Raw genomic sequence first — 25,762 nt, forward strand, 5'->3', positions numbered from 1 at the left:
TGGATGTGTCTGGCTCACACCAAACCAGGGTCATTCCATTCCCTTTCATCATCACAAAGTGACAAGGACAAGGGGAAACCACGGCACCCGCATTGCCCTCAGCTGCCCACACATAGGTGTGCAGCTGAGCAGCAATGAACCCTGGCAGCCCTATTGGTCTGCTGTTGGCGAGCAGCTCAAGAGTTAACCAACTTCCACCAGATGTGACCAACATGTCAAGACACGAGAAGTACGTGGTATGGATGTTTATAAGTACATCGACAGAAGGCATTCATAAAAGGTTATAAACCGTGGTAATAAGCAACCCATCAACTTGTTTGGACTCTAACACTTGATTAACCATTTATTAAAACACGCAGTAATCATTTATAAGCCGTAAGTGGGACCAAATGCAATGCACGATTCTCTCTGTGTTCATGGATGCCTCCACAATTCCCTTTACCCTGTGCTGTGTGTCCATGGCTAAAGGCTCACCGCCACCACCAGGCACTCCGTCCCCACTGCCCCCTCTGTGCAAGAGCCACCAGGCATCCCTGTCCCCATCAGGCACAGGATGGGACCCCAGGAATGGTGGCAGTAGGGGACCCAGTTTGGGGACCTGAGCCCTAGGTGAGGGGCAGAGCCCCACTCCCTGCAGTCCTGACCCAGTGGTATGGTAAGGGAACTCAGACACCACAATGGCTTCATCCTTCTCTCAACAGGACCCTCCTCGTTGTTTGCCATCGCACTCCTGCTGCCCTCAGAGCAGCCATGTTTTCCTTCTCAGTGTCCTAACGAGACCTAAACCCATAATTGCTCCCATTACACAACCAGGATTGACATTTTATTAGCAATGCTTCCTGACCTAATTTACGCTGATACCGTCGTGCTCTTCCCATGGCTGTGGGCAAACAAAAGCAGTGCTTTGAGCACTGCAGATGCATGGGCTGTAGGCAAGCACCTGCCTCAGTTTCCCCGCACCAAGCAGGGACATGGGTTTGCACGACAGCAGATGCTGCCTGCAGCCCTAGGAACAACACATGGCTGTTCAAAGGAAGCTCAGTAGCGGCCCGGCGGGGGGCTTTTTAGCATGCGTGTGGTGCCGGGTCATTTGGCTGTAGCCTGCTTTAATTGCATGGAGCATGCAGAAAAGGAAGAGGGAGGATGAGAACTGCTCAGGAGCAAAGGTTTGCCTTGGCTTGGATGGGATCCTGCCCTGCTCATGCTCTTACCATCCCACAGGGGCAAGGCAGCCTTGTGCCGCAGAGATCGAGGTGTGCAGAAAAGGCTGCAGGGAGGGATGCTGGGGCCACGGTCCTGATCAATCTATGTCAGTCCCATGGCTTCTGGGGACGTGGCACAGCTCAGCCCTGGGCAGCCACCAAGGATCTCAGAACTCCATGTGAGCAGAGCTGCTGTCCAGAGAGCTTCATTTTGGGGGAAGCAAGGAGGAGCCTGCCTGGCCACCCGCCTCACTCGCTCTCGGAAAAGAGGGAAAGAAAATCGTTCTGTCTTTTTTTATTGTTGTTTGTTTGGATTTTTTTTGGGGGGGGGGGGGGCCGGGGGGGGGGGTTTGTGGTTTTGACGCAGTTTCCTGAAAATCCTGCCTCATCCTGCCAGGGGCTGAGCAAATGCACATCCCAGGCCTCTGCGGTGGGGGAGAGAAGGAGAGAAAAGCAGCGAGGGAGAGAAAAAAGCCTTTGCCAAACTGGCCTGACCAGAATGTGACACAAGAGCAGGAAATGAGTCACTCGGCAGGGCAGCTGCTCGCAGGCATTTCCATAGAAAGAAACCCCACCAGGCAGGGGAGCCGTGCTGCCCTGTTCCTAGCAACCCCAAGCTTGGATAGAGCACTGAGCATCAGTGGCATCCCCATGTGGATGGGCTGCCCCACATCTAGCTAGTTGGGCAACCTGAGCTCCAACCCCAGGCTTGGTTTTTCCACTTGGAGTTGGACATTCCACCCTGGATCTACCTCAGGATGAAGGAGATCTCCAGTGTTTTCTTTCCACCATTCTTCAGCAGAGCAGAGGGGTCCACAGCCCAACATAATTTCTGTACATCCCATGCCTCTGACACTCTGTGGGGTGACCTCAGCTACCTCCTGTGGGCTTCAGGTGTTGGGTTCCCCTCCCAGAACATTTTTGTTCCTCCCACCTTCCCCTCACCTTGCTGCCTGCTGCCTGGGGAAGGGGCAGTCCACAAGATGTGCAGCACACCAATCAGGTCAAGCTCAGCCCCAGGAGCTGGGCTAGGTTTTGTCATTCACAATATTGGTTTTTATCGTGGCTCAGAGGAAATCTCAGGAGTGCAGTGTGTAGGCAGATAGGTAAACCTAGGTAGGGATGTTCCCCATCCCAAAATGTTTCCCATCAACGTGAGAGGAGAAAGAGATAGGCAGAGAAATAGGACAGGAGACCCCAAATCTAAATAAAGCTGAGGGGAGCTGATACCCATCACTCTGCCTCTTGGCAGAGGCGTCCTGAAAAGGAACACACAGAAAAACTCCGACCATCTGAGCCGGGGTGTACCTGCAGGATGCTCACTATGCAGCAGGGAGAGGGTTGATTCATCACTGGGGCCATTGAGATCTGAGGGCTCTAGACAGGTCCGTGGGTCCATGGCTGCAGTTAGGAAGTCCTGCTCTATCCCTGCCAACCAGTTTGAAGTCTTTTGTGACCTCCTCACCGGTGGGAAATGGGTTAACACCAGCCACATGCTTTATTCCCTGCGTGTTTGGGGCCGGATACACCACATCCCGCACAACAGCTGCAGAGCCATTTGGTGAGAGAGCTGTCAGGGGGACAGCCGGCTGCAGAGGGACCCCATGGGACAAATGGCTGCTGCTGGCATCGGGAGCACCCGGCCCCAACCTGACAAGCGGTGGGACCCCTCCCTGGAGCCCTACTACCCATGCACCAGGCAGTAGGGCCAGGGTATGTGCCAGCTGGGCCCTGGTCTGCATTGCTGATTGCTGGTTGGGATGTCCTGCACGTCACCAGTGGTGGGACTGGGAGTCTCTGGGATGAGGGTGGTGCTGAGGGTGTGCAGCTCGGTGCAACAGTGGCAGGGGCGGCCTTCACTTTGGAAGAGCAAAAGGACAGGCCCCAGTGAGCTGTCCTCCCTTGAGGCAGCTGTTACCCACATCTGCATCTCTGAGTGTATCTCTGTATACTGTGTGCGTCTGTATCCCCATCTCCATTCGCATTTCCATCTCCGTATTATCCCCAACCCTATGTCATTCCCACTCTATTTCCATCTCATCACCATCCCCACCCAAATCCCATTCTCATCTCCATCCCGTTGCATCTGCATCTCAATCCAAACACCATTCCTCTCCCCACCTCCATTCCCTCCCATCCCATCTGCATCTCAATCCAAACACCATTCCTCTCCCCACCTCCATTCCCTCCCATCCCATCTGTATCCCCATTCCAACACCATCTCCCCTTGCCTCCCGTTTTCTCATCCTCATCCCCATTCCCTTCTCCCTTCGCCCTTCCCACTCCTATCTCCATTCCTGTCTGAACCCCATTCCCATCTCCGTCCGATTCCCATCTCAATCCTAACCAAATACCCATTCCCGTGCCCACCTCCATCCCGACCCACCTGTACTTCCACGCGGACCCAATTATCACCTCTATTCCCACCCCCACCACGGCCTCCGTCCCCGCACACCGCGGTGGGCCCCGCACGGCCACGGCCGCTTTAAGGCAGCGCCGCCCAGCGTCGGGGCGGAGCGCGGTGACGCGTGGCTGGGCGGGCCGGGCCGGGCCGGCTCCCACCGCAGCGCAGCGCGGGGCGGCTCCGAGGCGGTGGCGGCGGCGCCCGGCGGCCCCACCGGCACTCAGCGGTTGCGGCTCCGGGGCGGGACGCGCCCGCCTCCCCCCGCCCCCGGTCGCTCTCTCCCCGCGGCCGCCGCCCCCATGGCCGCCCCTCCGGGCCCCCAGCGCCGGGGCTGAGCCGCGCAGCTCCGAGGCGCCGCCCCGCTCTCCCCCCACCCCTCAACTCCCCCCCCACTCGCCCCAACCCCGCAGCTCCCGGGGATCCGCGCCCCCCCCGGCCGCGGCCGCCTCCCGGGGGCGGCGGGAGGAAGGCCGGGCGTGGGGCCGCCGGGCAGCGCAAGATGGCAGGAGGCGGCGGGGGCGGCCGCGGGGGGCTCTGCTGAGCGGCCCCGACGGGACGCGGGGACACGGGGACGGAGCCCGCAGCCCCCGGCGGGGCGGGGGCAGAGCGCGGCGGAGAGGCGACATTCTTCCGACAGGAGGGGGGGCCGGCTGGGGGGGGGTCGGGCTCTTCTTTTTTTTTTTTTTTTTTTTTTTTTTTTTTGCGTTTCCCTGCGCCTCCGCTCCGCTCTCCAATAGGGCAGCGCAAAATGGCTGAGGGCTGACTCGCCCGGAACCGCACGCTCCGGCCCCGCTCCGCTCCGCTCAGCCCCCGGCCCCGCCGCGACCCCCGCCCGCTCGGCGCATTGTTCCGGGGCGGGGGAGCAGGGCAGCCCCGCTCGCAGCCCCTCCGGTCTTTTTTTGCCTCTCTCCGAAGAGGACGCGGCCCCCCGTGAGAACCCCGGCAGGTTGATTTGGGGCTCTCCCCTCCCTCCCTTTGCGAAACCCATTTTCTTTTTCATTCCTATTTATGAACGGAGGCAGCGCCTGAATGGTTGGCCTGTCCTCCGCTCAGCTCTCCCATTCACCACCTCACAATTCCGAAGCAGCCGAGAGGGTTTTTTCCCCTCGTTTTTTTATCCTCTCTTATCTTTTTGCCCCCTCTTCTTATTATTTTTCTTTATTTTTGCTGCAAACCTTTGGGGCTGCGGAGAGAATTCGTGGGTTTTTGTTGGCTTCTTTTTTTAATTATTGTTATTTCACCGTCGTCATCGTCGCTGTTATTTTTTTTTTCTCAATTTGCCCAGTCTTCCTCCTTTTCCCGTTTTGGATCTTAACCCTTTGATCTGTCTCCTTTAAAAGACTCCGATTCCGAGCTCGCATCGCGGAGAAAGCCGGGATAAAGCCCGGAGGCAGCCCAGCCGCTCTGCTGTAGTCAGCTGGGGGGGGGTGGGGGCGACAGAAGTCCCTTTAAAATATTGAATGTCGGCGGCGAACCCAAGGAACGAAAAATCAAACCCGGAGCGCTGAATTTCGGAGCTTTATATGGAACGCGGAGCCCGGCGCTGGATTTTGTATGGATTTCTTTCAACCTTCGGTAAGTTTTGATTCACCCTGCATACAGCTGAGAGGAGACCCATTGCTGCTGGGGGCTCTTAAGACTTCGGGCTGTAAATCCTGCAATATCACATTGCTGGCTTGTTGGCTTTTTTTTTTTTTTTCTTTTTCTTTTTTTTTTTTTAAACTGTTTGCGTTTTTAACCGAACGCCACAGATATGGCCCCGTCCCTGGAGGCATTCAAGGCCGGCTTGGATCGGGTCCTGGTCCCTGATCTGCTGGTCGGCACCCAGCCCACAGCAGGGGCTTGGAGCTGGATGAGCTCTGGGGTCCCCCCCGACTGAAGCCATTCCGTGGCGTTTTCTCGCTCGAGATTCCTCGAGTGCTGCCCCGTGGCTCCTCATGCCCTCGGTTTTGAGCTCCGTGGGGCGGAGGGGCAGCCTGGCCGTTCACCCCAACGCTTCCCATTGCAGGGCAACGCGACCCCGGTGCCCGTCTGTAGACCCAACTGAGACATTTGGTGGGGAAAGCCGCCAGCGAGCGCCGGCAGCGATGGCCGAGAACTGGAAGAACTGTTTTGAGGAGGAGCTCATCTGCCCCATCTGCCTGCACGTCTTCGTGGAGCCCGTCCAGCTCCCCTGCAAGCACAACTTCTGCCGGGGCTGCATCGGGGAAGCGTGGGCCAAGGAGACGGGCTTGGTGCGCTGTCCGGAGTGCAACCAGGCGTACAACCAGAAGCCCAACCTGGAGAAGAACCTGAAGCTCACCAACATCGTGGAGAAGTTCAACTCTCTCAACCTGGAGAAGCCTCCCTCTGTCTTGCACTGCGTCTTCTGCCGCCGGGGCCCGCCGCTGCCCGCACAGAAGATCTGCTTGAGGTGCGAGGCCCCGTGCTGCCAGTCCCACGTCCAGACCCACCTGCAGCAGCCCTCCACAGCCCGTGGGCACCTCCTGGTGGAGGCGGACGACGTGCGGGCCTGGAGCTGCCCCCAGCACAATGCCTACCGCCTGTACCACTGCGAGGCCGAGCAGGTGGCCGTCTGCCAGTTCTGCTGCTACTACAGCGGGGCCCACCAGGGACACTCGGTCTGCGATGTGGAGATCCGGCGCAATGAGATCAGGGTGAGTCCCATGTCCGCTGAGGCCCGTGAGATGTCGCCATGATCTCCGCCCAGTGGAGCGTCCGCGGGTGGGATGCACGTCTTGGAGGTTGGTTGGCCACCACGCTTGAGATCGTGGTCCCTGTGCGAGACCTGATGGCGGTCTCCACCCCGTGGAGCAGCCACGGTGGGTGCACTGGATGGTCATTTGACCGCCGTGCTCGAGGTCTGGCTACTGTGCTCCATAGGAGGTGCTGAGGTAGTGGTCCGGAGTCCACCGTGCTATGCGGCCACCTTGGGAGGGTTGAGGAGGTGCTGGGTGTTCTGAGCCCACCATGCTGCGAGACCACTGGGGAGAGCTTGAGGAGGTTCCCCACCATTGTAGAGGCTGTGTTGGGCAGGAGCCTCTTCATGGTGGTTCTCAGCTGGGGATTCTTCCTCTGCCTCCTGGATCTGTGGCGTGCCATGTTTGTTTCCCAACAGGCTCGTGTGTGTAGCATCTACCCAAAAGCCATCCTCCTGGCCAACGCTGCGGCCTGTTGTTGTAGAGCTTTGCCAGTGCCCTCTGCAGCACTGGGGCAGCCAGGAGGAAGTCGGCAGGAGCAGACATGTTAGATCGTGGCTTGGCCGGGCACGGCAGGGAAGGCCAAATTGCAAGGATGGGGCCTCCCGTGGGGGTCTGCTGGGCCCTTGGTGTCCCCTTGGTGCTGGGTGGGGGTCCCGGTACTGAGGAGGAGGCGATTGGAGATTTCAGCCCTGCCGTGGTTCAGAGTCAGCTGGCAGCTGTTCGGTGACATGCATTAAAATTTGACAGTGGGTGGTGGTGTGTGTAGGGGGGGCAGGGGGTGAGGAGCCCCGAAATGTGGATCCAGGCACCCGACTCCGGGATGACAAAGCCGCTGTGCGACAGGGACGTGGTCCTGGCCATTGTAAGGCTGGTGAATGTCAGAGCCCGGCTCTTCCCACCGTCCTCCCCTTCCTCCTGTATGGCCGGCACCGGATGAGCTTCGTGTTAGGCATTCAGCAGAGATGTGGCTTCTTGCTCCGGGGGGCCCAGGGTTGGGTTTTGGCCAAATAGTGCTTTTTCTAATCAGGATAAAGGGGCGGTGGGGGCCTGCCCCCAGTCCCTGCGGCAGCGGGAGGCGTTGGGTTTGGGGAAAGTGAGTCGGCCGTGCCTGTGGCTGGGCCATCTGGCAGAGGCTTTCACCACGGCTCCACACCCTGAGGGGTATCACACAGCCTCGCTGTCACCCTGGTGCCCCCCGCCCACCTCGACCCTTCTGGAGGGCCCCGGCGCTCGTCCGACAAATAAATATTTAACAATGAATTGAATGGTGATTACTGTAAAATGGGGATGATTTCCTGTGTATTTTAATGTTGCCAAAATGAGTCACCATTTAGCAATAAAAAAAAAAAAAAAAAAAGGAGTCATAAATAAAAATTGCAGTATAATTACTTTCCAATTGGATGGCCAGGCCTGCGGGGGGGTGGGGGAGCGGCTCCCAGCCTGAGCTCACAGGAAGGTTATTTTCCTCTCAAGGTTTTTTGGGGGAAAACCAGAGACCTCCGTGGAGGTGCCACACGCGCTGGGAGGGGAAGGACCCAGGCAGGCTGACGGAGAAGGGCTGTTCTGCTTCTATTTATAGGGAATGGTTTTGGTCTCCCTGGCAGAGTGGGGGATCCACCCCGGCGGGCAGGGATGGGGACCCGGAGTGTTTTTCCAGGTCCTTTTCCAGGACGCTTTGATCTCATCGATCCTTGCTTTCTGCATTTTCCTGTTGCTGTGCCGTCGTTAGGGCTGGATGTTGGTGTTCCAAACGGCCTGGCAGAAAGCAAGGCCGAATTTTGGCCCTGCTGTAAAATCTGAGGATGTGCGGCTGGGTGGTGAAGGGTCTGTGTAGTAAAGCCACAGACTTACGGTGTGACCTTGGCCAAATCCCTTAGAACCTCCATCACTGCCTTATCTTAATTTCCCATCCCCGCAGTGATCAGCTTGTCTCTTCTCACCGTTGGGTGTTCAGCCCCGAGCTGGGGAATGAGGTAGCGGTAGTGTCCCTGCTATGGCTCCCTATTCTCATGGACCAAGAGTGTAGCTACATCAGCCCCAAACTGGGCCACGTGCGTGTCCCCATCCCTTGTGCGCTCAGCGGCGATGGCTGCCTGTGCGCCGATGTCGGCATGAGATTCCGGGCTGCTGGCTGGCTCCACACTGGGGGATGCACTCCTGGAGCATCGCGCGTCCCTGCCAGCAAGTGGCCCTGAGAGATTTGTTCTGTGCGCGCCTCTGGGAAGCTCGTAACTGAGAAGTGAGTCAAAGTTTGGAGGCTCAGAGCCTCATCCTCCGCCCGGTGTCTGGCATGCGGGTTATGGGTGTGGGATTGACCCAGTGGCAGAGGCGGCCCCGGGGGCCGGGAGGCTGCAGTGCCCTCTGCCGTCATTGTTCCCTGCAGCCCACCTCAGGGGGCTTTGTGCCGGGCAGGCGGGGGCTTGGAGCCCTTTGGGGAGCAGACCCAGTGCTTCCTGAGCTCGCGTGGCGCCCAGCATCGTGGACCCGCCGAGCCCTGGCTCACAGCTGGGTGAACCCAAAGGTGCAAGCGTAACGCAAGCAGTAAATAAAATATGTGGTTAATCTTGCTTTTGTGGGCGTATCAGCGCCTACCTCCCCTTCCCCCCCCCCCCCCGTGAGATGTTTTCTCCTTTGTTTCCTGTTTTTGTAGTGCTTAAAGAGGAAAAAAAAAACCCATGCTGACAACCCACCCTCTTTTTGTGCTTCTTGACGTGGTGTTTGTGTCGAGGTCTTGAAACGAAACATTTTTTCCTTCCATCTTTGCTGCAGAAGCCATTTACCTCCCAAACCAGGGCATGGGGGACCTTCTCCTGGATTGAAATTGGGAAGTTCCCTTAGGGTGCCCCTAAGTATTTTTGTTTGCCCAGCACCAACACAGAAGCACAAGTGGGAAGGCAGCAGCCAAAGAAGGACGTGTGAAAGGGGCTCACCCGAATGTTTGCTGGGTACCGCTGCGATTGTCCCACCGTTGTGTGGGATGTGGTTGGTTATACTGCTGCTGGAGGTGCTGGAGGTGGAAGGGATTGGCTGGGGGCTCTGCTCCTGCTTTGGTAACATTTCAAGGCTCAGAGGCAGCTTCCCCCTGACCTTGCTTCTTGCACCGTGTGGGAAGTCGGGAGAAAATCCCGCTGCCTTCTGAAAACTCCAGCACGTCAGAACGAAGAGGAGGCGGACACGCCATGACCTGCGGGAGGTTTGGGAGCCAGCTCTGCAGGGTGTCTGGCTCTGACACCAGACGCACCTAGCAGTGTGCGTGTCCCTTGTCCTATCCCCATGCTCCCCTCTGTGCCATGGGTGCGGAGATGGCACCCAGCAAGCCCTAGTGCTGGGGCCGTGTGGTCGGCTCCGCCGCAGGCTTGAGCTGCTGTAGGTCGATTTACTCCGGAACAGGTTTGGTGACTTGCTATGGGGTGGATTTTTATGGGCTCACTTATTTTCCAGATGAGTTGTTTATGAGGAGCGTGGCATGCAGCCCACGGAGGCACTGTGAGTGCAAGGACCCGAGTTCTCTGGTGTGAATTGAGTGTTGTGGTGCCTGGCACGCACTCCTCAGAGCTCTCTGAACATACCCGGTCTCCATGGTAGGCCCTGCTGAACAGGGGCTGTGCAGGTCTTTGAGGTGAAACCAGCATTTGCCTCTCCTGGGGTCTGGATGCAGGGCTTTTCTTGCTGAGCTTGAGCACTTCCCTTGCCTGTAACCTGTCAAGTCCCCAGCAGTTGCTTGCTTTAGACCTGCAGCCACAAGTTGTCTGCACAGTCACCCAAGAATTGACAGAGGAGGTGGGGGACACAGGCATCCACTGCCTGCAGTGGGAGGAAGGAGGTGAAGAGGAGGAGGAGGGGCCATGCCGAAGGATGCTGGCTTCCCACAGTGGAAAGTGCTGTGTGGATGGGTGCTGGTGAGGAGCGGGGTGGGAGGGGGAAGGAGGCAGTCATCTGAAGGGCTCGAGCCAGGGGTGCAGGGGTAGAGATGTAGCATTGGGAGACGTGTCTTGGTGGCCATGGGGTGGGTTGATGGGGTTGATGGTTGATCTTAGAGGTCTTTTCCGATGAATGATTCTATGGTTCTTCCCATTCCTCAGCCTCTTGGGAGCCAGGGAACACGGGGAACCTCCTCTTCCCCTCCCATGGCTCTGCTAAAGCACTGACCGCAAGCCATCCCAGAGCCGCAGTGGTGCCCAGGAGCCCGTGCTGACAGGCCTCTGCCCCTTCCCGAGGGGGGCAGAGCTCCGGGGGGCCGGAGGAGGAGGCAGATTTCCATGGCTCACAAAGGGCACAAGCGATCTGATCCATGCAACTGCCCAAGAATAAAGAAGCTCTTACATTGCTGGCTGCCCTGACCTCTCTGCGCTCTGTTTGAGGGGACAGCGTGTGACCACACAGGGATTTCTCCGCTACGCTTTGCAGGAAGGCGACGGGCTTCAGTCCCCAGCTCTCTGCCTGCACGCTGCTGTATTTTTGCTTTTTTTGCTGGTTACCTATCTGTTTGCTGGAAGTCCTGGTATGCTGGGGTAATTTTTCTTTCCTTCTCTTTAATTTCTTGTAATTTTTTTTTTTTTTTTAATCTGACCCTGAAATGGGGCTGAGAGCAGCAGTGCTTCCAGAGCAGGGACAAAAGTAACCAGGAAACACAGGGCAAGAGAGGAGGGATCGACACCGAAACAATGAAATAGCCAAGCAAGGGAAGGCTGAATGCTCAATAGCACAGGGCTTTGCAGAAATGCCTGGCTAGTGCAGTATTTTATAATCAGCTTCTGTGCTGGGCTGGCCTGCAACAGTAGTGTGATGGGGGAGGAATGCTTTGAATTAGCTGGATGCCAGAATTAATTCTGTCAGAATTCAAATGTACATGTATGTACAGATTTATAAATAAGCACTTGGAGCTAGATGCTGCTTTGCCACGCAGGCTCTGGGGCAGAATCTGGTCTGGCCTTGCTTTTTTCTTGGGGGGAAAAACTGAAATGCTGCAGATCTGTAGCAGTGGCTGGTGACTTTGTCAAGTTGCTGCGTTCATCGCAGCCTGCAGGCTTGGGAGGTGCTGGCTTATTGCAGGAAGGGGGTGGCTTGATGGAGCCAGAGCTTGGGTTTGTGTGAGCTTCAATTGCGATACACAATTGAAGCTCCATTTGCTGGTAGGGAAGATGGGGCAGATGCTACAGGGAGCTGTGGGGTTTGTGGGACACGGGCAAGGGATGTCCTCCCCTGCCCGCCATCATCCATAGGAGGAGGTCTGGTAGAGGCACCCAGCTCTTCCCTGCCCAGGAGGGCTGAAGGCACCGTGGTTGGGAACGGGAGGAGATGCCTGCTCCCAAACATGGAGGGATGGGCGGTTGTTTGCAAGCACGAGATGCTGGATGCACGCAAGAGATGTTACATCTGTCCTCCAGATGAACTCCGGGAAGAGGTTCCCAGTGCTGGATCCTTCCTGATAAGGGCAGCTCTGGCCCCTTCTCACCAGGGGACCGTGCCTGCCTGCTCTCTGCCTTGTGATGTGCCTGTGGTGGTGACAGGAGCGAAGTCTCTGTCTCAGAGCAGCGCCCTGCTGTTCTGGAGCCGTGGCTCCTGCATACCACGCTCTCAAAACGCTCCGTTTGCTGGTCCGGTGCACCACAACTGCCAGAAAATACATAAATTAGCAGCAAGTGATTTAATTCCTCTGCCTTTTCTTCCCCTCTCCGCACTCTTCTCTCTCCCCGTACCTCTCCTGTCTCAGCTCCCTGCTCTGTGCCTGCTCTGGGGGGGTGGCTCCGGCGCGGGTTGCAAACAAGAGAGCTGTGGATGGCTCCAGATGAGGCAGTTGGCAGGGAGTGACGTTCCGGATGGCTGTGTCTCTCTGAAATATGAGTGCACGCTGTCAGGCCAGCCGGCTGCAGGACGCGGCGCTGGGCTGCCCCTCTCCCCCCTCCCCATTGCACTGCATCCCCCTGGTCCTGGTCTCCTGGTGGGTGACCTGGGAGCTCCGTCCCAGTGCTGGAGGCCCGTATCCCAATGGAGGGGCAGTTTCCCTGCCGTACAGCAGCTTCAGCTGGTTATTGTGTGGCTCCAACCCCTGCAGCCCCGCTGTTGCTCCCGGTGCTGGAGCTGAGCTCTGGGCTTTGGTGCTGGGCCACATGCAGACCTGTATCGATCATGCTGGGGGTGGGCAGCTATTTTTGTGGCAGCACTGCAGGCTCTTGGGTTTTTGCTCCTGGATGCTGGGAGAGGTGGGGGGGGCCTGGAAGTAGCTTTCATGTATGCTCTGCCATGTCCTTGGGCTCCGTACCCTCCTGCTGGAGGGGGCTGCATCCCTTTCCCCACCCGTATCTGTCGGCTGTTGGGTGGGAGCAGGCTTTCCCTGCAGGTGAAACTCCTCTGCGCTCAGACAAAGGGATGGGGGTGCGGGTGCCTCCCTTTGTTCTCTGTCCTGGTACACCCAGCTCTGCCAGCAGAAGCCCCTCCATGCATGGCTCTTGGTGGATGGAGTGGAAGAAATATGCCATGCAGTCCCCAGCTCTGTGTTGTCCCTTTGGGGAGGGGGCTGCTCCCCCCCATCCCTCCTTCCCTTGATGCTGTGGGGCCCCATGATGGTGGGTGGCTGGATCTGGGGGGGATTACTGCAGCTCTCCTTCTGTGAGTTGTGTGTCTGTCACAGAGGGGCGCGATGTGGGGTAGGGGCAGGATCTGCCCCGAGATGGAATGGGGACACCTTCTGGGGTTGTGTTCTGTTCCTGTCTCAGCTTGCTGGGGCATCCAGGCAGGGGACTGGAAGTGAAGCCCTGTGCATCCTGCAAAGGCCACCCCTCTCCAAACCCATCATCCATCAAGGCTGTGAGTCCAATGGGCAAAACTATGGACAGTCCTTGAGCCCTGGCTTTTGTAGCCTTTTGGTGGGATGGAAATTGCTCCTACTCACCGCCCTAAGCGTATGCACAGCCTGCAGGACCTTGCTGGGCAGGGACCCCACGGGCTGCCCTTACCCCAGTGCTTCTGCCCTTGGTTTCTCCCTGAGATCTGCTTGTGGCTCCTGGTATCTGCTAGCACATGCAGCGTTGATCACTGTTTATTGAGGTGCTTTTGCAGTCATCTAATAAATAATACCGAGGCAACAAGCAGAAGCAAAACTGTCATCTACGTGTTCGAGCTGGAGCTTCCTTGGAAAACATTCCTCCTTCCCAGAATGCAAGGCTGAGCTTTGCTGGAGAGAACGACGAGAAGCATCCGAGCAGACAACCTTCACACTGCCCGCAGTCATGTGTCATCACAGCACAGGAATTTGAGGGAGGCATTGTGCTTTCCCTGGAGCTGGGACTGGGAGCTGGAGGATGTGCTCCATCCCATCTACCTGGAGGGTAGTGGGAGCCCATGGGGTGTGGACCCTGAGTTGTGGTGTGCAGGTAAGGAGAAGCTGTCACATGCCCCAAGCAGTACATGGGTTTTCTAGTGGGCACGAGATCTTGGGGCTGGACCTGCCTCTCTAGAAAATGGCAGCACAGCCCCAGCTGGAAATGGCTCCTCTGGCTGCACGCTGTGCACTGCCCATCCTGCGTGGCTCCGGCACATCCCTTAACCTTTGTGCTCCACTGCATCCCCTTTAAAAGAGGATAATGAAAGTGAAAGAGAGAAGCGGCGGGTGCTGGAGGCACCTTGGGCTGCCAGGCTTGATAAAGTGCTGCTGATGTGCTGGGGACACGAGGAGCAAGGCTTTGAGTCTGCAGATCAAATGCCAGGTCCATCTGCCCTCAGATTTCCTCAGGGCTGCTCTGCTTTGTCCAGCTCTGCAGCGCTTACATGGAGAGAGGGCAGCCAGCAAAATCCCTCTTGTTTGGGGCTGGAGGCTGGGCTTCTCGCACAGCTCATGCAGGCTGACGACACTGGCAGGGAGCAGAGCAGGTCCTTGCTCCTGGGAAGAATGGAGCTGGCCGAGTCCGAGCTGCCAGGCTCTCATCTCCCATCAGATCTGGAAGATAGATGACACCTTGGGGGCCAGAGATCGATAATGTCAGAGGCTGGCCCGTAATCAGGCGAGATTAAAAACCAATGACAGGCATCCTCCCAGGAGCAGCAGTCAGCATGTTGAAGGAGCACAGTGGGGGCTGCATCCAAGCCCCCTCCCCAGCAATGCATCTGACATCGAGCAGCTCCCCTGCGGCACCCTGTCCCCTATCCCTGTGAGCTGGGCATGTGGGGATGACAAAAGCAAGCCAGCATGGGGCTGGTGTGTGGGGCTGTTAGGTGCTGGGGTGGATTGGGGCTGCTGGGAAAGGGGTGGCAAGGCTGCGTGGTGAGGCTCTGGGTGCCTCCTTGTAAAGACGCGTGGTTTTGAGGATGGAATCAGAGAGGAATTTGGAAGTGCTGGTGGCTAGTGACTTCGCTTGGATCCGTTGGTTTTACCTGCTTTTGTTTATTAACCAAGGCCAGATGCACATGGGCAGTGATGGGCATTCAGAGCACATGGTCACATTTCGAGGCGCTGGTTTTGGGGTCACCTTCCCATGTGGGCAGCAGCTCACCACAGTGGAGGAGGCTGAATTCATTTATTTGCAAGAACAGATTGCTATAAACTCCTGGCCCTTTTTCCTGTGTGTCCTTCAATGGGTGTGCAATCCTTTGCCATGCTCAGGCTCGGAAATAGGATGTTTCTATTCCTTCCCAAAGTCAAGGGCAATGAAAGGAGAAGGGGCCGTGCTGCCCTGCACGCTGGTAGCTGGAGGTGCCGGCTGCCTTTGCCCTGGGCTCCTCTTCCCCTTCCTCCCACTCCCCGCCAGGAAGCCTGGTGCTGTGAAGTAATGCCTGCTGACACCGTGCTGTGCCGGGGGCGAAACAGGGAGCGCAGGGAGCTGGGGAGTGGGCTGTGTGCTGAGGGAGCCAGGGGCTTGCCTCTCCTTGGGCTGCCCCAGGGCTCCATGCATCTCTTTGGTTACAGTCGTGTCATGTGCACACAGGGCTCAGCTGGCTGGGTGCTCCCCAAGGGGAGTGTGGGGCTGTGGGATGTGTGGTCCCCTCTGGTCCGGCATCACTGTGCTGCAGAGCCCATGTCCCTGCCTCCTGCTCCAGACTGGATACAAGGATCAGTCTTTTACAGTAAGGACAGCGAGGCACTGGCACAAGTTGCCCAGAGAGGTACTGGCTGCCCCAACCCTGGAGACACCCAAGGTCAGACTGGAGGGGCTCTGAGCACCTGATGGAGCTGTAGGTGTCCCTGTTCACTGCAGGGGAATGGGACTGGATACAGGTCCCTTCCTACTCAAATGGTTCTATGCTTTTCTGCTCCGCCAGCCCGCAGCTCGGCCCTTCTGTGTCACCGAGCCGGGGAGGGGATTTGGTCCTATTCTTACTCATTTGCAATGTAAATATTTTGATCCCGAGGACGTTGCTGGGAGCTGGGTGTCACGTCGAGGAGCGTGATTCATTCATGCTGCCGCAGCTCGGAGCACAATGAGGCGGCGCTGGGACTGATCCCATGGATTTCCTGCGAGCGCGGCTGGCGGGGAGATGGGACGTCACGTTTGGCTGAGCCCTCTTTGCTCCATCCCTGCGAGCCACGAGGGCTGAGCCCTGCCCAGGCCTTGCCACCTCCCAGCTCCTGTGTCCACAGACTTTGCGCTCGGTCCATCCATCCCTCGCTTTCCTCGCGGGGGCTCTACTCCCTGTGCTGGGATGACGGCAGGGTGCGAGGGCAGGTGGTGCCGGGGCCGATCCCTGCGTCCCTCGCTTGTCTCCATCGCGTGCAGTGAGCGCTGCGCTCACAGCCAGGTGCGGCTCTGGATTCATTCTGGCACCCTTCGTTAGTCCGTGTTTGTTCACGCCACATTTTTCTTTCTGCTGGCTTGTTTGGACACGCACTGGTACATTCACGGCACTCAGGCAGTAACGTGAGGCTCTTTCCCATTCGGAAAGGGGCCAGGATTTGGGGGGCTGGGAGGGCGGCTTAAGCAGTAGTTTCTGAGATATTTCCTCCCGCTGCCACACCCTGCGTGAAAGAGCAATATCCGCGGCTTCAGCTGCTATCGCCCGGCTCCGAATGTCTCTCTTTTAATATAGATTGGTATCATTTTGCATTTTAAAGTAAAAACACGCTGCAAGCTGCAGACAGCTGTCGGTTGGCAGCTTTGTTTGAACATCTGGTGTTGCTGGGCTGCTGTTCAGCACGCTCTGACTATGGGATTCATAAAGATTAGAATCCAGGCTCTCGGATTCTCAACAGCCACCGCCTTGCAAAGATGGGGTGGGGGGAGAAAACTCAGTGGCTTCCCTGCGAGGAGGCAACGTGGGGGTGTCTGGAGTGTCACACCGCGATGCTCAGCACACGGAGCCCAGCAGTGGGGTGCTGCAGAGGTGCCTGTTCGGACGCATCATTTCCAGGAGAAATGGGGTCCTCCTCCTTGACTCAGCCACTGAGATCGCCACGGCCGTACGCCCAGCCCGTCCCCGTGCTCTCCCGTGGGCACCTCGCAGCACTAAGCAGCCTCTAAGCCCCTAACAGGTTTTGTAGATCTTGTTAGTTGATCTGCATTTTTGCAGAGCTCTCCGGACGCAGCCCATCGGCACGTAAGTCACCTTGACTTGCCGCAAGGCGTTGACTCCCAAGTCACTTTCAGTCTCCATTTCTCAGTCGGAGGTGCACAAAAGAAATAAGTGCCCTCTTATCTTTATTAGAAAAAAAAAAAAAGCTGCCTGGAGAAACGTAGCTGTGCTCTGGTTGGTGCAAGCCAGTAACCGAGGTGCACGTAAACCTGTTCTGCCCTTGTTGGTGTTGATTTAACTCACCAGTACAAATTAGAATAGCCTTGAGCAGTTGGAAGTTTAACTGCATCGGTTAGGAGGAAAAAAGTCACTGCCTTGAAATGAAAGTGGAGATCTCTCCCTCATGTTGCCCTGAGCCCAGAGAGGAGCTCTGCGCCATGGGCACAGCCAGGCCCCTCGGTTCCAGGACCCCAAACTGGGCAGTGATGGAGCACGTGGCCATGGGTTGTCACCTCCACACAATGGCGGGACAATGGCGGGGCACATGGCTGTGGGTTGTCACCTCTGTTCCAGTGGACGATGGTGGGACACGTGGCCATGGGTTGTCACTGGTGGACATCCGTGCAGCTGGGACATGGGAGCCACCTGCCAGATGGCTAGCATTGCAGGAGGTACCTGAGTGCTTTCCATCTGGGTCCAAGTCCTTGGCTGGTCCCAGGGAGCAGGGTCAGCCCCTGCCTGCCTCACTGAGCCACAGGACAAGAGGAGGACCAGGGGCTGTGGCTGAGGGCTCAGACCTTGCAGGCTTATGTCGAGCAGAGGTCTTTGGGCAGGGGAGAGGCAGCTCAGCCTTCAGCAGGAGGGAGGGAGAGGCTGGCTGCATTTCAGTCCTGCGGGGAGAATGCTCTGAGATCACACAGGCCAGCTGGATCTTGAATCCGAGATGTTTATTTGGAAGAAGGAGTGCGGGTTTCTCAATTGTACAGGGGCTGCAGATGGGGGTAGGCTGGCTGCTGGGTGATGGCAGTAGGTTTACATGGGGTGGTTGCATTGGAAGGCAAAGGCATCGCACCAGGACAGCCTGGGACAGCGCTGGGCTGCAGCACACAGCAGCCTGGAGGGTGTTGGGATCCACTGGGGGCGAGTGGGATGGCAGCAGATGGAGGCAGGACTGGGGGTGCTGCCAAAGCCTGCTAGTTTCTTCATGGCGATTATGGAAGGAACAACTCGTGGATGATACAGCACAGAAGCATGATAGAGGGCTGGTGTGAAGGGCAGGGCTTTGTGATATGACCAAGTTACAACCTCCTGTTGGGGCTGCCTCTATGAAATGGGAAACTGAAGAGGGAAAAAAGAAGGTTAGGGCCCCTACAACTTCCATCTGAACTGATAGAAACTTTCATCCCAGAGGATGCTTGCTGCATGCTTGGAGGAAGCTGGGGTCTAAAGGAGTGGAAGCAGGAGCTGGGAGCTGCGCTGCATGGCCAGGAGCTGGACTGTCCCCACCCCCTGACACCAGGGAAGTGTCACCTGGCTCCCTGCTGGTGTGGCTGGACAGAAGGCAGAGCCCCAAATAATCCCTGCAGCAGGAGGAAGCAGGGGCTGGGGAGGCAAATGGATGGCCTCAAGGTCCTTCTGAAGGTCGCTACTGGACCCAGAATAGGTCCCCATTTCCCAGCGTCCAGTATCCTGCTGCCAGCCTCTGCTGTGCTAGGCCTCCTGGTTTCCCCCTGCTCACAAGCTTTTCCTTGCAGCACCTATAAACAGGGGGAAGAGCATTCTGTAGGACAGGCTGAGCCCCAGGGCTGGGGACACCAGCATGTCCCCACACCAGTGGGTTGTGGCTGGGGAGAGCACCTGGCTGCAGCCCCTGCTGGAGTGGGCAGTGGGGATGGGGCATGGAGTGCTGGGGTGATTACAGGAGATAGGAACTGGGGTTCTGTCCTCTGTTTTCTCCTCCCGAAGTGCTCAGGGCCTTGCAAGGAGGTGGCATGGGATTGCTTGGTGTGAGCAAAGGGCTCTCTGGTGCTCCCAGCTCTGGATATCCCAGGCAGCTCTTCTGCCCTACCAGAGATCAAGCAGCCCCAGTTCTGCACAGGGAGCAGCACGAGAAAAGCAAAACCCCACACTCAGGGCAGTGAGGGAGACCTGGTGCTCCATCCTGAGCCCCCTCACCCCACTTACTGTAAGTGTGTGCAAGATGAAACCCCAGCAGCAAACATTTCCTTCCTGTCTCTGTAAGGCAATCAGCTCCTGAGAGTGCTGTGGGGCTTTGCAAGAGCTGTGTGTGCCCAGCAATCAGCGTGAGACTCCCGGGGTCTGTGAGGTTCCCAGATCTGGGGGGGGGGGGTCCCTGCTTGGCTGGATTTGAAGGATCTCCTTTTTTTGGGAGATGTGTGGGCTCTGCCCATGATGCTTCAGCGCCAGGGGACATCCTCAGGATGGACCAGAATAGCTCTGCATGTGGGTTTTTCTTAGAAAATCAGTCAGTGGGTGTGAGGCCGGGTGACTGTGTCTGCGCGTCCCTCCCTGCCGCCGGCTCTTTGCCCATTAGCATTCAGCAGTGCGACCTCAGGCCCAGCTCCAGCCCCGCGCAGCTCCGTGCCGGGATGCTCCTCAATGGGCGCCCTTGATGCAGGTCCTGCGCTCTGCTGCAGGTGGCTGGAGCAATTCCTGAGGAAAGCGTTTGTCCTCCTCCGCTCCCGTCCCACCTTCCTCCTCCTCCTCCTCCTCACCCGTCCTGCCCCACTCCCACCGTCCCGTCCTTCCGGTGGCGGCGCACAATGTCCCCATTCAGGCGGTGGCTGCGCTTTGGTGGTGGGGGGACAGTCCAGGGCCACGGGAGGGGGATGCTGGGAGGGATGTGCCTGGCCCCAGGCAGCTGCAGGGTTTCTGCTCCCTCCCACACCCCAACCTCCGCAGTCTGGGGCTTTAGAAGTATTCCTTACTTATTTCCTGGCTGTGGCCTGGAGCCACGCGGTGACCCTACATCATCGGAGCTGTCACCATGGCACAAGCTCTGCCCCGGCCTTAATTTCTTGCTGCACCTTTGTTGATTCTGCTCTTGGGTCTCAGCTGTTTCTGCTGTTTTTTTTTTTTTTTTTTTCCATGAGAAAGGGGCGAGATTCCATATAATTCTGTCAGAACAAGCTGGCATCCAGCGGCCAGCACTGCCTCACTTGGAACCTATTGGACTGGGGTAGAACAGCCCAACCACAGATTAATACATTAATTAATTTGTCACATTACTTCACATCTGTTGACACTGAAATACAATATTCCTCCATTCTGGGGAATTCCATTTATAACTGTGGTTGGAGATAACAGATTTGTGATTGAGGAAGGCCAATCCTCACGGGTCTGAAAGGCTTCTCCAGACCCCACAGCCGGAGGGCCCCTGGCACCTTCCGTGCCTCAGAACGTGAGTTGGAGCTGCTTGGAGCCTGGGAAGGGCTCGTGCGGGGAGAATGTGCGCAGAGAGAGCTGCAGCCATCCCAGCACCAAGGTCATGCATGAAATATGAGAAATTACCCTGAGAAATTCTGATCCTGGAGGAGGAGTTCATGACTTCAGAAATACCAGATTTGGGAGGGGATGGAAGGGAAAGGGATATATTTTCCTTTTCAAAATATTGAAGGAATTCGGCCTGTGCTGCAGAGACAGTGAGATTTCACCCCTCAGTGCCAAAAGGGCAATTTGTACCCGCGTGTCCTGGTCGAGTTTCAGTGGCTGTGGGTGAGAGGCTCCCAATCCCAGGCACAGGTGGGATGGAGCTGACAGTGCGCGCCAAGTGCAGCTCGGTCCATCAGTCCCTGCAGCATCCTGGGGCTGGCGGTGTCCCCATGGCCACATCCATGCGTCTGTCTGCACAGTGTGGGATCACACACACGGGCACTGTGGCACACAGCTGTGAGCAGGAGGATGGGGGTTTTTTTAGCTCCTCATTATTATTAGCAGCGAGCGCTGCTTTTGGGGCGATGGCTCTGCCATGTGGCCAGGGTGGAGGTGCCTCAGCCCTTAAGGAAAACAACAGGATGGAGAAGGCTTCCAGTTCCTGCTCTGAGCAGAGTTGGAGGTGACAGCGTTTCCCCACAACGCAATTAATCCCGGCAGCGCTTCTGCCGCCCTCCCCCTCCCACCTCGTCCAGGAATTAATTACTTGATTATAAATCCCCGAGTGGCGGTTTATAATAGCAATAATCCCCTCGAAACTCATCCTTGCTGCCGCTTTCTGCCCGTCTCACCCCCACTGCCAGAGCCCCTCTGTGCTGGGGGTCAGGATCCTTCATGGGGCCGGGGCTCACCCCAATGGCGTTCTGTCCCAGTTCTTTGGTCCTTGCTGGGGCCCAGCCCCGGGGTAACGCAGCTCGGTGCCTCCTCTCTCTGTCCCTCCTGATTACACTGACACTGGCTCTGAGGCTTGTCACAGCGGTGGGGATGGGAGAAAGGATGTGGCGTGGCGTGGGGTGTGCGGGAGGGATGAGGATGGCTCATGGCGGACGCTGGGGGTGGGTGATGGGCATCTAAGTGGTACCTTCCATAGCGGGAGATGAATCCTTCCATGTGTGCCCCCAGGACTTGGCTGGGACTAAAACGAGTGCTGAAATGTACTCATGGGGCTACCTTTATCCAGGGGACACAAGTCAAGGTTCCCAGCCCTTAGAGCTTCATGTGGGCATCCTGGGGTGAGAGCCCAGGAGGAGTTCAGCTTTGCTCTGATATGATCCCAGAGCTCGGCTCTGACGGCTGCTCCTCTTTTCTTCCCCTGCAGAAGATGCTGATGAAGCAGCAGGACCGGCTGGAGGAGCGGGAGCAGGACATTGAGGAGCAGCTCTACAAGCTGGAGTCTGACAAGCGGCTGGTGGAGGTAACGGGGCCAGCACCAAAGCCGGCACCCCGTGGGAGTGGGGTGGGCAGTGGGGTGGCGATGGGGAAGGATCTGGGTCCTGCAGGGTCACAGGGGTTTGGGGCTGCCAAGGGGCTGACTGCTGCCATCCCCCAGGAGAAGGTGAGCCAGCTGAAGGATGAGGTGCGCCTGCAGTATGAGAAGATGCACCAGATCTTGGACGAAGACTTGCGGAAGACCATGGAGATCCTGGACAAGGCCCAGGCCAAATTCTGCAATGAGAACGCAGCCCAGGTCCTGCATCTCAATGAGCGCATGCAGGAGGCCAAGAAGCTCCTCAGCTCTGTCCAGGTCATGTTTGACAAAACTGAGGATATCAATTTCATGAAGGTGAGAACCCTGTGCTGGGATGGGAGGTGGCCACGGGCCAGGTTTGGTGGTGGGGAGTCCTGGCTCACAATGAGAGATTGGGGACGCTGGTCTGGTGGAGCAGCCAACATCTCTAGTGGGTTCAGTGGCGTCCAGTGGGATTGGTGCAGAGGGTACAAAAGGGGTTTGGGACTCAGTGCCCCTCCTGGGCCCAGCGAAATCTGTGGTCACCCAGATGGGGAAGGTGGTGGGATGCCCAAGGACCAGGTGGTTCTACCACCTCCTGGTCCCTTGCTGGCTCTGGTGTGTCTACCAGGAGTGTAAGACGGTCAGGAACACTCTGGGCCAGCACATCTTGCATCCATGGGATGCGGAGGCTTCCTCTTGCCCTGGCCACAGACACCTGGGCCCTGTGTCCCCTCCTGGGGAGATACGGAAATTGACATCAGTAGGGAGATGGATGCTGGGATGAGGACTGTCCTCACTGACCAGGGCTTCTCCTTCCCTTCCTAGAACACCAAGTCCGTGAAAATCCTAATGGACAGGTGAGTGCAGCGAGCGCGTTTGGAGAAGGGGGCTGTTTGAAGTGCAGCAGCATGACCTATGGAGATAGAGCAGAGCTGGGGGTGCTGCAGGGCCTCTGTTTCCCTCTCCATCTCCAGAGTGAGCTGGGCTGGCAGTGCTAGAGTTGCCCTGACAGGCCACTGGGGAGGGGCCTAAGGATAATGGATGGGAGCAGCTCCTGGGGAAGAAATCCAGCTCCGGAGAGGGTGGGGAAAGGAGCCTGGTGGGGGGAAGGTGGACACACACCGCTGTGTGTGTTTTGTCCCTCACCTCTCCTCTGCTTCTGTCTCAACAGGACCCAGAACTGTACTGGTGGCAGCCTGCCTCCACCCAAAATTGGTCACCTCAACTCTAAGCTCTTCTTGAACGAGATCGCCAAGAAGGAGAAGCAGCTCAGGAAGCTGCTGGAAGGTGGGTGAGGTGGAAGCATTGGGGAAAAGGGCTTGGCTGCCTCCCGCATCCAGCAGTGGGCATCCTGTAGGTCCCAGCGAGAGATGGTGGGGAGAACTGTTGGGCTGCAGGGACCCTCTGTGGTCCGGATTAAGACACGGAGATGCTGTGGAGGCACGCTGTGGCTTGTGGGAAGGATGCACGCTGGGGTGATGCCTTGCCTTGCCTGCGGATCCGGGGCCGTCGGGATGGCGTCCTGACGTGGTCCCACCCTCCTGTTCCCTCCGCAGGTCCCCTGAGCACCCCCGTCCCCTTCCTGCAGAGCATCCCCATGTACCCGTGCACCGTCAGCAACTCCGGCGCGGAGAAGCGCAAGCACTCCACTGCCTTCCCCGAGGGCAGCTTCCTCGAGCCATCGTCCGGGACTGTGGCCAGCCAGTACATGAGCCAGGGCGCGTCGGCCGGCGAGGGGCAGTCCGCACAAGCCATGGTGCCTTGTAGCTCCACGCAGCACATCGTAGGACTTCCCAGCGGCCCGCAGCCGGTGCACTCGGGCTCCGTCTTCAACCCATCTCACTACCCCAACACCACGTCATCTCAGCAGTCCGTGCTCTCGCAGTACGGCGGGCGCAAAATCCTCGTCTGCTCGGTGGACAACTGTTACTGTTCCTCGGTGTCCAACCACAGCGGGCATCAGCCCTACCCACGCTCGGGGCACTTCCCCTGGACAGTCTCCTCACAGGAGTACTCCCACCCGCTGCCGCCCGCGCCCGCCGTGCCCCAGTCGCTGCCGGGACTTGCCGTGCGGGATTGGATTGATGCGTCCCAGCAGCACGGCCGGCAGGATTTCTATAGGGTGTACGGCCAGCCCTCGGCCAAACACTACGTCACCAGTTAACCCGGCGGACGGCGCGTCGGAGAGAGGAGTTGTGCTTCGTTTGGGCTTTTTGTTGGTTTTCTTTGCTTTCGAATCAAACCCAGCATCCTTCCGCCTCGCGCCCCTCCAGGATTTTGGGGAGGGTTTGTCTCTCATCTCCTTTATATTTTCATTTTTAAAAGAAATAATAATGCTTATTTCCTTTCCATTCTTTTTAATTTAATTTCGGAACGTCCCTCCTGCCCCTTGCCAGAAAAGATGAGGGGGGAATTAAGGAGAAGCAGTGGATGGGGATCTGCGTTGGGCACGTTGCCCTCGCTCGCTGCCGACACTCCGAAGGGACAATGGCACCTTCTCTGCTCCCGCTCCTTGCAGTTATTCTTTTGGTTTGGTTCACTTTCCCCCTTTTCCCGACCTTTCTTTTTCCCTTTTTAAAATGAAAGGAAAAAAAAAAAACAAAAAAAAAAACCTATCATTGATTCAGTATGAAATGATACGTGTAGATTTTGGGTTTGTTACTTTTATTTTTTTTTTTTAAAGGCTGATTTTTTTTGCGTTAAAGGCCACCACCTCTCACACGTCTCGGCGTTGGTTGGTTTTGGTTTGATTTGTTGGTTTTTTTTTTTCCCCCTCTCCTTTCAGAGATTTGTAAATACACAATGGCAGGAAATTTAATGCACAAAAAACAAACAAACAAAAAAACAAAAAAAAAAGGGAAAAGAAAAAAAAAAACACGAATAAATAATAATAATTAATAAAACAACAACAACAACAAAAACTGTTCTAGTTTTCAGGAGGGGAAGCGTTGCCAAACGCACCCCCCCCGCGTATCGCTGATGCAACTTCCTGTAACAAGCACTTTGTATAAAAAAAAGTGGACTTCCTGCTATAAGGCACAGGTATTTATTCTGTAACCAATTTTAGAACACACACACACGCACACACACACACACACACAAATATTCAAATAAATGTGATCACTTAGTGCAACCGCCTCGCTCTGCTGCGCTCTGCCCGGTGCGGCTCCGCGGGGCTCCGGGTTCTGGGGAGGAGCAGCACTGGGCTTGGGATGCGAGACCCCGAGGCAGCCCAGACCCCAACGTGCCCCACAGGGCCGCGGGTTCCCTTCTGGGTTCATCTCCCAGGGGGATGCTGGAGGGGCGACCCTCCCAGCCCGTGAGGATGTGAGTCAGGCGTGGGGCCGCGTCCTGCCCGCGGCCTCTGGAACAATCCCCATTGTGGCGGCACAGGGACGAGGATGGGGACGGCGGCTTTGCTGCCTGCGGCAGGAATGGGCACGGCACGGCCCCAGCCCTGTGGGAAGGATGAGGAAATGATGTCGTGAGGGGCTGAGCTGCTCTTTCAGGGCAGTGGAGGCTGGTGGAGGGGAATGGAAGCCAGTGGGGCCAATCCAGGGGAAACCTGGGGCAATATAGGGGAATGGAAACCAACAGAGGGGAATGGAATCCAATGGGGCTAATTCAGGGGAAAAAGAGGAGCAGCCTCTGTTGGGGCAATAGAGGGGAATGGAAGCCAGCAGAGAGGAATGAAGGCCACTGAGGCCAATACAGGGGAAAATTAGGGCAATAGAGGGAAATGGAGGCCAACAGAGGGGAATAGAGTCCAATAGAGGGAGGTGGAGGCCAATGGGGCTAATCCAGGGGAAAACTGGGGTAATAGAAGGGAATGGAGGCCAATAGAGGGAAATGGAGGCCAGCAGAGGGGAATGGAGGTCAATGGGGCCAACAGAGAGGAATGGAGAGGCCACTGCAGCCAATGGAGTGGAATGGAGGCCAAAGGGGCCTATCCAGGGAAAAATGGGGCTTTCTGGAGGCATGCAGGGATTTCTGCCATTCTTTTCAGGATTGGGTTTCTATGCTTTTTTTTTTTTACTCTCCCAGCTGTCCTCATCCTCCTCCTCTGTGCAGCTGTGGGCATTAAGGCACCTGTTGCCTATAGACGGGG

The 25,762-nt window shown here is 57.1% G+C and overlaps 1 protein-coding gene across 1 annotated transcript; it reads left to right on the plus strand.

Annotated features, from left to right (window-relative positions):
- The first annotated feature begins 4,200 nt into the window (after positions 1-4,200).
- TRIM8 (tripartite motif containing 8) lies at positions 4,201-24,787 on the plus strand. The gene is made up of 7 exons (XM_042863870.1): positions 4,201-5,181; positions 5,615-6,263; positions 21,523-21,618; positions 21,754-21,987; positions 22,480-22,511; positions 22,826-22,941; positions 23,211-24,787. Exons 2-7 carry the CDS (start codon positions 5,694-5,696, stop codon positions 23,816-23,818), a joined length of 1,656 nt encoding a protein of 551 aa, XP_042719804.1. The 5' UTR covers positions 4,201-5,181; positions 5,615-5,693; the 3' UTR covers positions 23,819-24,787.
- The last annotated feature ends 975 nt before the right edge of the window (positions 24,788-25,762 follow it).

This window comes from Lagopus leucura, unplaced genomic scaffold, assembly GCF_019238085.1.
Source record: "Lagopus leucura isolate 7727_CA_CO unplaced genomic scaffold, USGS_WTPT01 Super-Scaffold_741, whole genome shotgun sequence".
Taxonomy (NCBI): Eukaryota; Metazoa; Chordata; class Aves; order Galliformes; family Phasianidae; genus Lagopus; species Lagopus leucura.